Source organism: Cupressus sempervirens, chromosome 5 (assembly GCF_028749045.1).
Source record: "Cupressus sempervirens isolate cs-2001-9-10 chromosome 5, ASM2874904v1, whole genome shotgun sequence".
NCBI lineage: Eukaryota > Viridiplantae > Streptophyta > Pinopsida > Cupressales > Cupressaceae > Cupressus > Cupressus sempervirens.
The window spans coordinates 625,969,737-625,982,873 of record NC_143122.1 but is presented as its reverse complement, the minus strand read 5'-3'; the positions used below and the strand labels follow the sequence as shown (position 1 = coordinate 625,982,873).

The 13,137-nt window shown below is 30.1% G+C and overlaps 1 protein-coding gene across 1 annotated transcript; it reads right to left on the bottom strand.

The window, feature by feature from the left end:
- Positions 1-768: 768 nt before the first annotated feature.
- On the bottom strand, positions 769-5,264 carry LOC149557457 (floral homeotic protein GLOBOSA-like). The gene is made up of 6 exons (XM_089785980.1): positions 4,983-5,264; positions 3,120-3,186; positions 2,908-2,969; positions 2,737-2,836; positions 1,547-1,627; positions 769-1,250 (listed from the first exon to the last, which is right to left on the bottom strand). Exons 1-6 carry the CDS (start codon positions 5,162-5,164, stop codon positions 1,104-1,106), a joined length of 639 nt encoding a protein of 212 aa, XP_089642106.1. The 5' UTR covers positions 5,165-5,264; the 3' UTR covers positions 769-1,103.
- Positions 5,265-13,137: the final 7,873 nt, after the last annotated feature.

Genomic DNA, 13,137 nt, shown 5'->3' with positions numbered 1-13,137 from the left:
ATAATAATTTATGTAGTCTGGATTCTTCCCAATTGGTAGTTTATTTCATTTCAATAAACTTATGGTAACATGTGTATAAATGACCTCTTGTATACTGTTAGTTTTAGTGTTTTGTCAAGTATTTTAAATGCTTCTCTCCAAGAATTTAGTGTTTCTCTGGCTGATATTGCTCCTTCCATGGTTTCTGGTGTTGTAGACAAGTTCATGGGTCTATATATAATGAACCATCAAAGAACTCAAATGCCAAGAAAAGTAATCAAGACTTCTTTTATTTAAAAATAAACTAAAATCATACAATATTCTATCTTCTTAAATTAATAGACCTAAGAAATCCTTGTAAAAAAGCTTTTCATTTTACATGATGAGATGCAGCATTAGTTCATTCTTGAAAAATATAAAGAATAAGAGATACAATCAAAATTTTAAGAAAGATATCAAATTTGAATTAGGCAAAGGAACAGTGGCAAAGAAGAGTCGTCATATTTCTCTTTGTCCAAAAATGTAACTTAAATCAGAAAATCCATTTTCCAAAAGAAATATTGTCACATTTAAGATTCCTAATTCCAATTAGAATTCAAAACTACAAATTCTATTGCACAAGCATAAAACTTTTTACTATTTGCCTTTCAATCTAAGTCAACTTTGATTATTTAATACTTTTAGATTTTAATAAATAATATTTAAATCTAAATTATGTACTAGATTGTGATTGAACCTAATAGAGTGAAAGCATATACATCTTTGCACATTTTCAAAAGAAAAGAAAAATGGTCGTCCAATCTTGTATCTAAAGTTTCATAAACATTACTAAGAAGGTGATGGTTCAAAACAAAGCTTCATAGTTGGCCATCAGTACACCATTTGAAAGCAACTGATAGAGGTATTAATCTAGACAGATACACCTATAATTACAGCAGTTTTTCCTTATTGCACAGAGAAATAAAACAAACAAAGCTATAACTGTGATCTGGGTTGCTACAGCATTAATAAGTATCACTTTACAAAGCTAAAACATATATTTTGATGGTTTATTAAATGGCATGCTTTGAAGCAAGCAAACGAGGTCTAAGAAACAATATCCCATAATGCAGCTTATAAAGATTTTAATATCCAGTGTCCTTCAAGTTGGGATGACTTGGTTGCACACGAAATGTGGGACTAATATGTACAGATACTATTCCCTCTCCTCCACCATATACGTTGTATCCATTTTCTCTCTCCATTGTTGCTAGTCGAGTGTTTCCTGCAATCTTACAAATATAAACATTTTATCAGCCATCAATAGTTAACAAATATCTAATAATGGTATCAGGTGTCTACAATCTATTGAGTAATATAAATGTTTCTAAATTAGAATATGTAGAAAAAAATTATCAATATTTTATGTAATCTATCATTAGGAGATATAAAATTCTTGAACTCTCAAGTACTATTGTATTGATAAAGAATAACAGATTCAGAACATTTGTGAAAAAATCTCTACATAATATAATCCAATCCATGAACACTTTCATTAAATATCTAATGTTTCAATAATAAATATTACCTCTCTAAGACGTTTATTTTCCTTCTCCAACGAAGACAGCCTTTCCCTGCTGCTATATAGCTCTTGCATGAAAAAATGGTCCTGGTTTTATGAATCCAAAGATATAACGAACAATTTAGATAACAAAATACTATATCATACGTATTATCTGTTTTTATTAAGATATATTATTCTATAGTTTAAAATGTTTTAGGGTTTTGACCATATGAACTGTTTCATTAATGTTTGATTAACGCTTGAGATCACATTTTGTCATTAGTCAAATTTTATATTTTGGAGCACTTTCTGATCAATCATCATAATGATGATAATAAATAATAAACTATAATAGTAACACACATTATAGATATAAAAACTTTATATTAATATAATAAAAACTCACACCACAAAATTCAGAAATGCTATATAATAATATAATACATTATTATGAATATAACTATACAAATTTGTATACCAGACCACTAAAATTCACTTAAAGTATCAATGTGGTTCAATATTTGATCAAATTTAACCATATTATAATATATCTATTAAGATATATTATTCTATAATTTAAAATGTTTTAGGATTTTGATCATATGATCTATTTTATTAATATTTTAGATAACATTTTATGACAACTCATATTTTAGAACACTTTTTCATTAATTGTTATAATAATCTTAATCAATCTTTTTGTTCACACTTATAATCAATCACTACGTTACACATTAGAGATATAAAAATTTCATACCAATATAATAAAAACTCACACCATAAAATTCAGAAATACTATATAATAATATAATACATTATTATGAATCTAACTATAAATTCATATACCAGACCACTAAAACTCACTTAAACTATCAATGTGGCTCAATATTTGATCAAACTTGGATAAACTTTAAGCCCACAAATGAAAACACCAAATAGGATTAGCAGAGATAATGGAATACAAACAAATAAATATAGATGATAAGATATTGAAATTTGTGTTTTTTTGGTTTGAATTCTCTCTATTGCAATCTATGAACTTGTTCTAATATGATAAATAAACATACATATTATACATTGCAGATATAAATCTTTCATATTGAAAATTCATGTAATCAAATTTAAAAACACTTTGAAGATATTAATCAATGAAACTTTATGAACACATATTACAAACAATAAAAGATAGAATGATATTGTGAGTAACATCTTACCTTCTTGGTTCGAACTCTCTCTATTGCAATCTCAAGAGCTTGTTCCAACAGATACAGTTCCTCCAATGGCAGTGAATTGACATCCTCTCCCTTCATATGCCTGCTCTAACACTTGCAGAATGAGATGAACTTTAATAATTTCCTTGAGAAAGAAGCTTTGATGTACATTACCTCAAGTTGCTCTTGAATCTTTCATTCTCTTCCTTCAGTCTCTTGATTTCATTATACAAGTTCTGTATTTCAATTCACAAGGAAAAGAAGCCCAGAAATGAGAACAATGGACACAAAAACATTGTTTAAGGAAAGAACAACAGTGAAAAGTTTCCATTGATATTTTGTATGAACTAACCATGAGCTGTGTATAATGTGAGATAGATTCTTACTTGATGTTCAACGTCCCAAAGCTGTGATCCCTTCTCCTTTTGGTACTTGCCCAATATTTTGTTCATGCTATCATATAGAAAGAGACACTTTTCAAAGTGGAGCTAAATTAAGACGTACTCATTTGTTTTATCAGCTTTTGTTAAGATAAAATACTTATTTATATAGTGAGAGGGACATGTTCATTTGTTTTATCAGCTTTTGTTAAGATAAAATAATATTTTATAGAGTGAGAGGATTAAACAATTTAAGGTTTCACAAAGTCTAAGAGCATACAACATTAAATATTAATTTAAAAAAATTATTTTAAAATCATTCATTATGTTTGTATCTTTCTTTTAGTTAAAGATTGCACTAAATTTAAGAAATACATAACTAAATCTTTCAAACTTTTACATTATTCATTAAGTTCCATATAATATATCTATAATTCGTGCTTATATAAGAGAGTTACTGTTAGTTTCATGAAAGATATTTATAAGAATCAAAAATTCTATCATTTGAATTCTTAGTTAAATTTATTAAATATTGATTAAGATAGAAATTATGATTAATAAACTATTTATCATCCTTAATCATATAATTTATTACTCATTCAATACAAAAATAAATAATTTTATTGTATTTTATTTCTATCTAAAAGATAAGAATTTAAAAAATCCCTTAAATAAGATTTATCAAATATAATTAATAAGTAAGAGTTTAAGAAATCCATTAAATAAGATTTATCAACTATAATATAAAGTATTTAGTATGCTGTTAACAAAACATTACTTTTAAATATTAAACTATATATCTTCTGCAACTCTTAATCTATGTTCTTGTTTTTATAACCTTTGACTCATTTAAGAGTAAGGTATTTGTTTCACAAAATCTTCAACAAAATGAAAGAAAATGAAGATTTAGTAGAAAGAAAAATTAAGATATAGTAAAAATAAAAAGAAGCATAAAAAAGCACAATCACTTATAGCCTAAATAATAAGTTGTTAGAAATATGGTAATATGTATAAAATCATCACTTACAAAGGACAACATAAATAACCAAAGAACAATAGTATAGGGAAGAGAGAAAGTTAAAAAGGGAAAAAAAAGAGTAATCATATGATATCATAATCTAAATAATAATTTGTTAAAAAAATGGTAATATTTATACAGTCCATCCTTATATAGTACAACATAACTAACCAAAACAACTCATACAATATGAATATCTTAAGTGAATATCAAATGTTAGAAAAATGGTAATATGTATACAGTCTATATTTATAACAACCCAGAAAATAATGATAAAATAAGAAAAAGAGAAAAAACAATTCATAGAATATGTATACCTTAACTCAATAAGAAAATGTTAGACATGGTAATATGTATACAGATATTGAATTACCAAAATGTATTAATATAAATAAAAAATCAGAAACAATGCTATAATAAGAAAGGAAGAAGTTAAAAAAAAAAAAGTCATACTATATATGTATAATCCTGTTAGAAGGTAATAGGTATACAAGTGATCATCAGAAGCACAGGCAAAAAACTGTATACAACATAAACAACAGAAAAATAATGATATGCTAAGAAGTGAAACAAAAAACCAGTCATACTGTATATGGATAAGCTTGTTAGAAGGTAATATGTATACAGTTATCACTAGAAGCACAAGAAAATCTGCATACAACATAGACAGCAGAAAAACAATGATATACTAAGAAAGGAAGGAAACCAAAAAAAACAGTCATACTATATATGTATAACCCAGAAGGTAATATGTATAAACCAGTTATACTGGCATATCATTAGAAGGTAATATGTATACAGTGATCATTGAGAACCATAAAGGGGGAAAAGATGAACAGCAAACAACACACCTGGAGTTTGAGAATTCACATAGTTTCCCTGTGTTGGAGAAGATGATGACAGCAACATCTGCAGAGCACAAGATTGCAAGCTCCTGAGCTTTCTTTATGAGCCCTCCTCTCCTCTTAGAAAAAGTCACCTGCCTGTTGGTTGAATTCTCAATCTTCTTGATCTCAATCTTTCCCCTCCCCATCTTCTTCCTCTCCTTCAAAACCCTAATCAAAATACCCACCTTCTCTAAACAGACAAGATATCCCTTCCAACACAATTTTCTCTCCACAGCCTTTTGGTGCAAGAAACAGCTGGGAAGAGAGAGCTAGATAAAGCCTACAAGTTGTGTTTCAACACACTTTCCCCAGAATGGTATGTACCTCCAAAAGTAAATGTTTCTAGAAATAGATGGTTATTTTTTGAAGTAAAACCAGAGGGCAATTGACATATGTCCTTAGTGGGACTATGGACCACAGAGTAGGTGACTCATCTCTTTCAAGAAAGCTGTAGCTGTTTTCCTCTTATGTTATATGAAGCAGAGGCATAAGACATCTAGTACACTGCCCATGTTATTTCCGTCATTGGCCTCGAACCCATGACCTCCAAGTGCTTCCTTTCTTTACTCTAGTGTTTAATGCAAATGACTTTTTCTCCCCCCACCTCGTGAAATGAATGGTATTCACGTTTTACTGCTCTGTACGAAGAAGCATAAGACTTTCATTTTCTGAACACAACGTTTTCTTTTGCAGTCTTTTACAAATGGAGTAACTCCACGTAAAATTGGTTTTATTCCTTCCACTTGCTTGTACAAAACCTTCTTTGAACTTATCCCAATTCCTTTCCTCCATTTGCCCTGCTGTATTATATGAGACATTTTGCATGAAATGCTGTACAGTGAAACTTATTCATCTTAATTAATGCTAATGTCTGTCAAAGATGTAATCAGTTTAGGGAAGAGTCCTAGCAATTGTTATAATTATTTGGTGTAACTCGTAGTTATGTAGCCAATTAAACTACATAATGATAACAAGAGTTTATAAAGCCAATTAAACTACATAATGATAACAAGAGTTTATAAAAAGATTAAGTGTTCTTCTTGGTAAGATATGTTTAGTTAGTTTGTTGTTTAGATGTTTCTAATTGATGTATCTTAAGTTTCAGATGATTCTTTTTAGTTGTTTTCTTATATCATTTAATTGTTTAAAATTATTTTGGTTTGTAGACAGAAAAGACAATCATGTGAAATCTATTATTCCAACAAGAGTAATAAGATTGTCCATTTTAGAATGCATGTATTCCTAAATGGCTCTATTGTATGAAATGTTGTAAAATGAAACACATGCATTTAACCAAGAGAATGCCCATCTTTGATTTACTTTCATTTGATGCATTAAATGAGATCTGATTTCTGATTTTTATAAAACCAGTAATCTTTAGATATCTTATATTCCATATAATATAAGTCATTCATATTCCTTTATTCAGCTTACCCATGCTTAAACATCATACACTAAGGCTAAATTCCTAAGTTAAAAGTGTTAAATAGTCAAAGTGGACTCATTTTTCCAAACTCAGCATATTATAGATAATTAAAGAAACTTTCTTTCGTTTATATGTTGTGTAATTTGGCATAATTAGATACACTAGATTTGAAGAGTATTCATTCTGATTTCTGATGTTTATCAAATCCATAATTTCTATCTTGACTTTAATTCCATTCCATGTACTATTAAGTCATTGATATTTCGTATTCGGATCAGTAGCATAGTAAAGACAATAGAAGAAACATTCTTTCATTTAACACAATTAGTGACACTTAAAACCAAAAGAGTACCCATTGCTTTAATAATCATGTTACTTCAAATTCTTCCCTCAAAAGTATAAGATAGTTTCATGTACTATGGTTAATATTTAGCAGATTACTTTCAATTATCTATTGTGTAATTTGACACAATTAGTGACACTAAACCAGGATAATACCCATTTCTGATTTTTTTTTAAAGATGTATTAAATGAAATCTGATTAACATTCTTCCACCCATTGTGTAATTTGGAATAATTAATTGTGGGGTTCTAATAAAAGATAGTACTCATCTCCTGATTTCCTTTTATTTGATGTAATAAATGCAATCTGCTTTCTAACGTTTGTCAAGTTGTACCATTGCATTAAACCCGATGTGTAGTTTGGGGTAGTTTATGCAAATTGTGGAGTCCTGATGAAAGATGATAACGACAGCTGCTGTAGAAGTTAGGGCAAGGGAGGCTTTCAAGCCGTGCAGAATGGCTTCATTAAGGAAAATATTTCAGAGAATAGAAAAAGGTTTCTTAGATATGATACAAATGGACGAGGTTGTTATTTATGATATATTGAAGTTTTAATCTTGAAAGGGATGTCCCCAGTAGAGTAGTTGATATGGCACCTAACTATTCAGCCATTCAACTATATAGAGCAATAAACTAGAATTAATACATCGTAGTAAAAGTGAGAATTGGAAGATTAATTTAATGAGCATGTTTTTTCAGTGGAGAATATATGAGCTGGGATCTTAACTAATGTGATGTACAAAATAAATGGTTTATAAACTCAGAGAGAAGAAGATTTTGGAATTATGATAAATAGTCTGTAACTCAAACGTTAATATTCTACTTGGATTAATAGATTGATATGACAGAGTATCTCCTAACTGGAAAAAAAAAAAAAAAAAACTTCTCGAAACAACATATTAGAACTGAACTGTTTACATGTAATTGTTCAATTAGTATAATAAAAGTAAATATATCATAGTTATAGTGAAGAGAGGTGAGTGAAATTATAATGATACAATGAAGAAACTTTGGAAATGTGAATTAAATGGACTCTTGGTCATTTAAATGCTTCTCAAAACAATGAAATTTGACCTTTCAAAATAATATTACATAAATTTATGTCTTACAATAATATTACATAAATTTAGGTCTTAGTAGTAAAGATAGAGATGAGATTGAACTAATGATGATATGTATTTATTATTTAACATTCAATATTAGATATAAGATACAAATTATGCACAAAAATTTGGTCCAATTTTCTAGCTATACAAATTTTCTTTGAACCTTCGAAATCAATTGTTTTTGGCTTCGAAATCAATTGTTTTTGGTGACCTATTATTGTAGATACAGCCAGCCTTTTATATATAGCATATTAGCACATGGAGTTGATTTTTTTCTACACTTGTAACTTAGAAGGAAATACTTTTTGATGTTTGCACTCGGAATCAAAAAACTTCGTTGTGCTAAGGATAATAAAGGGGGCTTATTATTATGTAATAATCTTCCTTCCTATTCAAAATGAGCAAATTTTTATTACAATATCAAATAAAATAAAAGTGATAATCTCAAATTCTTTAATACATATTTCAGATGTACAATTTAAATTCTTTAATATAGTTCAACAATAAATAACTATTTATTATGATTGAATAAATTTGGGATCGCTACATAATTTAAATTTTGATGGTGATAAAAGTGATAATCACAAATCTTTAATACATATTTCAGATATATAATTTAAATTCTTTAATGAAGAAACAATAAATAACTACTTATTATGATTGAATAAATTTAAGATTGTGCTTAAATTTTTAATCATAAAAGGGGAACTAGTAATTAATAATCTAGGATCATTTAAGCAAGGGTTATGTTTTGTTATGGTTTTTAATTTATGCTTTGGGCATTGAGATGAATTTTCCTTGAATAATTGGCATTATCTAATTTAATAATTTGAATGTAAAAATATATCAAATATACTTGTATAATGAAATTTTATAGTATATCTCATTTTTAATATAAGTACTTAATTGATCATAGTGGCTGAGAAATCTCTCTAAAACATAAAAAATATTTTTTATTGATTTCTATATGAAATAAAGATTAATATAATTAACCAATTTATAATAAAGCACATAATACTCTTATCAAAAAATTAAGTGAGAATGACATTAGAATGCAACTCTTGTGCCTAAGTTGGTTGTCTTTAATTTATCACTTCTACATAAACTTAAAGAAAACATGAGGTATAGCTACAAACAAGAAAATAGCTAGAACAGGTTGTATAAAACCCAATAATACAATATCCACAATATGATATTGTAACCTACATTTGACTAAAATGCATTTAATACTAGCATGATTTAGATGTGAAAGTGTATTATTAATAATAAAAAGGATGAAAATTAAATAATATTGGTATAATCTCATAGCGTACTTAAAATTTAAGTCTAATAATTAGAATAGAAGCATAGAAATATCTACATATCAATGTAGGAACATAATCCACATATCAAGTTAGGGTCCATTCTGAGTGAACATCATCATAGTATATTAATATTACCAAAATAAAAAATTGAAACTAAGCATAAACAAATCCACATGAATATGTTTGAAAAATGGTTAGCACTCCCCTAGAGATTTGTGACAAGGGACTAACCACCTCATCTTCATTATGTAAGTTTAGCAGTTGTATCGAGCATTGACAAGTCAATCTTTTGATGCAAGCAAAACCACACTTATAACAAGTGGTATAAAAAATTGGACACAGGTTTGAATCCCTTCATGTAATAGTGAGGGGATTTTGTTAGCAAATGGTCAACACTTCCATCAGGACTCATGAAAATGGGACTCATTGGAACCTAGATATTCTATGAGTCTAGTGGTTGTATTAAATATTGATGGGTTGATCTTTTGGTGCAATGAAGACCATAGTTGTAACAACATATTAACCAAAATAGATGATCAAGATTTCCCTGTGTAAATAGAAAAGTAAGATCATCAACAATTTTAATATGACATTAACATTGCATAAATAAATTGAGAAAAAAATGGGACTCGTGGACCTAGAATTTTACAGGAAAATTTTGATGCATTTAATAGTTTGCTTCCAAAATTTGGAGTAGTTTGTGAGTTAAGACAGAAATTTGGTTTTCTAAAGAAAAAATTAACCTTATATAAAGGAAAAATTTGTGAGTATATATGTCAATGTATGCACACACACACACACACACACGTGTGTGTGTGTGTGTGTGTGTGTGTGTGTGTGTGTGTGTGTGTGTGTGTGTGTGTGTGTGTGTGTGTGTTTCTGTGTCTGTGTCTATGTGTAAACAAAAGTACATGTGCATGTATGTGTGTGTGGATGTCTAGTCTAAACCTTGCACTTAATACTACTACTATATTGAAGATGTTACTATTGGGCATCAAATGGAAACATTAAAATTCATCAGATATAAATTTTTCTTGTGGTTAAAATAAATAAATAAATCTTCGATGCTTAGTGTACTATTGTAAATTGTAAACACCTAAGTGGTGTGCAATTTTATAATTTTTTACTTACCTACCTTAGCATGTTGTCATAATAGCTTGCATAACACAACTTCATAATTGCACTTAATGAACACTTAAATTCAAATATTTAGTCCTCTATCACTTCAATCTTATTGTAAGTTGAGGTATACACTTAAGTGAATCCTCTTATTTTCCTCCAGTCTGATAATTCATTTCTTCTCATAAGCTTTGTGTTAGTATTTGTGACCTATGTGTTTTATCCTAGGCTTGAAACTAGTTGTCAATTATAATCCTAGACATCCCATAATTTATCAAGATTGCAACCATGATTTGGGCCTAACATGTTGGGTTAAATTAAACTCTGATGGATCTTTAATGGGAAACCCAAGTTAGGCCAGAGGGGGTGGCCTTAGAGGAATTCAAAAGGGACATGTTAGAGACTTACATAGTTAACATTGGCTCCCAAATGGCCTACATGGTAGAGTTACTAACTCTTTATCATGGGGTGATCTTGTTGACACACAAGAAGATTAAAAAGGTTATGATAGAAGGGGATGCCCTCAATATTATTAACATTTTAAATATTATGGAAAATGTACGATGGAATTGGTGTGATGTCATCTATAAGATTAGACAACTATTGGCTTCGGTAGTAGAGGTATCCTTTCTTCACTCATTTCAGGAGGGTCATCATGTAGCAGATAGGCTAGCAAAAATAGGTAAATTTATGGAAGACTTTAAAGTTTGGGAAGGCATCATGTCTATCCTTATGGAGGTGCGAGATGTGATATTTAGGATAATTCCCAATTTGAACAATAACATCCATGCATTCATTACAAGTTATGTCAAGTGCTACCCTCTATTATCCTTGGGTTATGTGTTTTTTCTTCCTTACTATTTTATTGATTTGAGTTGTTAAGTGGCAAAGGAATGTTTTGTTTATCAACTTTCAATTTATGTTTGTCTCTGCTAGCATTTGTACCTTATGTGTGAAGTATTGTAGTCCATGTAAAATTATAGGAGGTGAGCTTTTCTATTTTGAGCCAGATGAGTGGGATGTATATAAGAATGATCGGGAGCCTTAGGATACCCTTGAACATAGGGGTATGAAATTTTTTACTACGAGTATGAAAGATTATGACCCTAACCTCTCACGGAGGTTTGAAATGTCATAGAATGAGAGTTTGATGACTTTGGGTTGTGTCTCCTTTGTGGTGACTCCTAAAATAATTGTAGTCGTGATGGGCCTTAGTAAGGAGGGTCTCAAGATCCCTCGAAACATGAAGATATCCTTCAAAGAAGCCTTTAATTATTTCCTTGAGCCTAGGAAAATAATTCCAAGACTACAATCTGACTACAATAGGAAGGTTGTTTTGGGTGTGTGGAAGAAAGTGGTTAAGGTCCTCATTCAATTTGTCACTTGTGAATGGTTGTGTGAACATTTTCTATCTCACATGTTTCTGATGCTTAATCGTTATAAGAGAAAGGATTTTTTATGTTTTCCATTCTATATTTTTTTCTCTCTTTCTATTTTTGTGGAAAAGAATAAAAAGTTAAAGGTTCCTCCCTAACCATGAGACACTTCTTCTTAGCCTTTATGATTTCCATAGGACCCTGGTGCCCTAGGATTTCCCTCATTTGGTAGTTGAGTTGAATAGCATAGTTCTCTCTCCTATATCATCCACGGTGAAATAGATGTGCACCCCCATTATTACTCCTAAAACCTCCCCTATTTCTAGTATGTGTATCCTCTCAAGCCATAAAGCTAAGCACAAAAAAGAGGAGCTCTCTAATCAATAGGAAGAAATAGTTGAGGTCTTGGAGGAATCTACTAAGGTCTTTTCCTTAGCTACTAAGTTAGCTTGAACTCTTGATCACCCCACCCAAATTTTTACCCCTCTCCCTTATGTCTACTCATTTTCCTCCCTCCCCTAAAATTGATTTGAGCTACCCAAGAGCTCCGCAAATTTCTTAGTAAAACTTTCTTGGTCCTCTTCCTAAAAGAGAGGATGGCTCTATGGACATATAAATTCTTGCCTCATACTCAAACAATTTTTCAATATGCTATAATAAGCTTAAGGCTTTTGCTAGATGGTTGTTGTTTCAAATGCACATTTCCCATAAAATAATAAGCTAGAAGCTATTGCATTATAGGTGCAAAGGAAGGTGGAAAATTGGACTTCTAGTAGACATGACAAAGCTTAGTAGAATGTGGGGAGAGAATTGGGAGAAAAATTGCATAATTAGGAGTAGCTAAAGGAGAAAGTGTCAAAAAAATTTAACAAACTTCCTTTGGAGGAGACAAAAAATTATGACCCTCAACTCAGTAAAAATACCTCAAGATAACCTAGGGGATCATATTAAGAAGTTAGCCTCCCAATATAATGCTTCCTAGATTAAGATGAAGTCTTCCATTGGTGGTATAAAAATGAAGTTGGAGGAGAGGAAAGAAAAGAGGAGAAGAAGGGATGAGGCTATAAGTAAAGAGGAAGGCAAGTTACATGATTCTCCAAGGATAGTTAAGGCTACTTCCTTCCACCCCCTCAAGAATTCCTTCATGGACCATCTCAAGGAGTTGCGAAGGTAGCTAGATGGTCTTTTATTTTTTTGCCTCTGGTGGTGATGGGAGTTGGGTGTTCAATTGATGGGTGTTGGTGGTTGTTAGTTCTTATTGCTTGTTGGTTGTTGTTGGTGCAGTCTTCCCTAGTTTCTTCTCATGGTTTTGCTGGTTTGGTGCTATTTGTTCATTTTTTATGGTTTTTTTCCCCATCGGTTAGTATTTTGTGACAATTGGATGTTGCTAGGAATTTCTATTTAGTTTTGTTTTGATAGAGTTTTTTGTTTAGTTTTTATTCAGTT

Excerpts from the sequence above, each read along its gene's own strand:
- LOC149557457 (XM_089785980.1), bottom strand. The coding sequence starts at position 5,164 with ATGGGGAGGGGAAAGATTGAGATCAAGAAGATTGAGAATTCAACCAAC. Across the intron at positions 2,970-3,119 it reads TTTGGGACGTTGAACATCAA|AACTTGTATAATGAAATCAA; the intron begins GTAAGAATCTAT and ends ATTGAAATACAG. Across the intron at positions 1,251-1,546 it reads AAAATAAACGTCTTAGAGAG|ATTGCAGGAAACACTCGACT; the intron begins GTAATATTTATT and ends TATATTTGTAAG.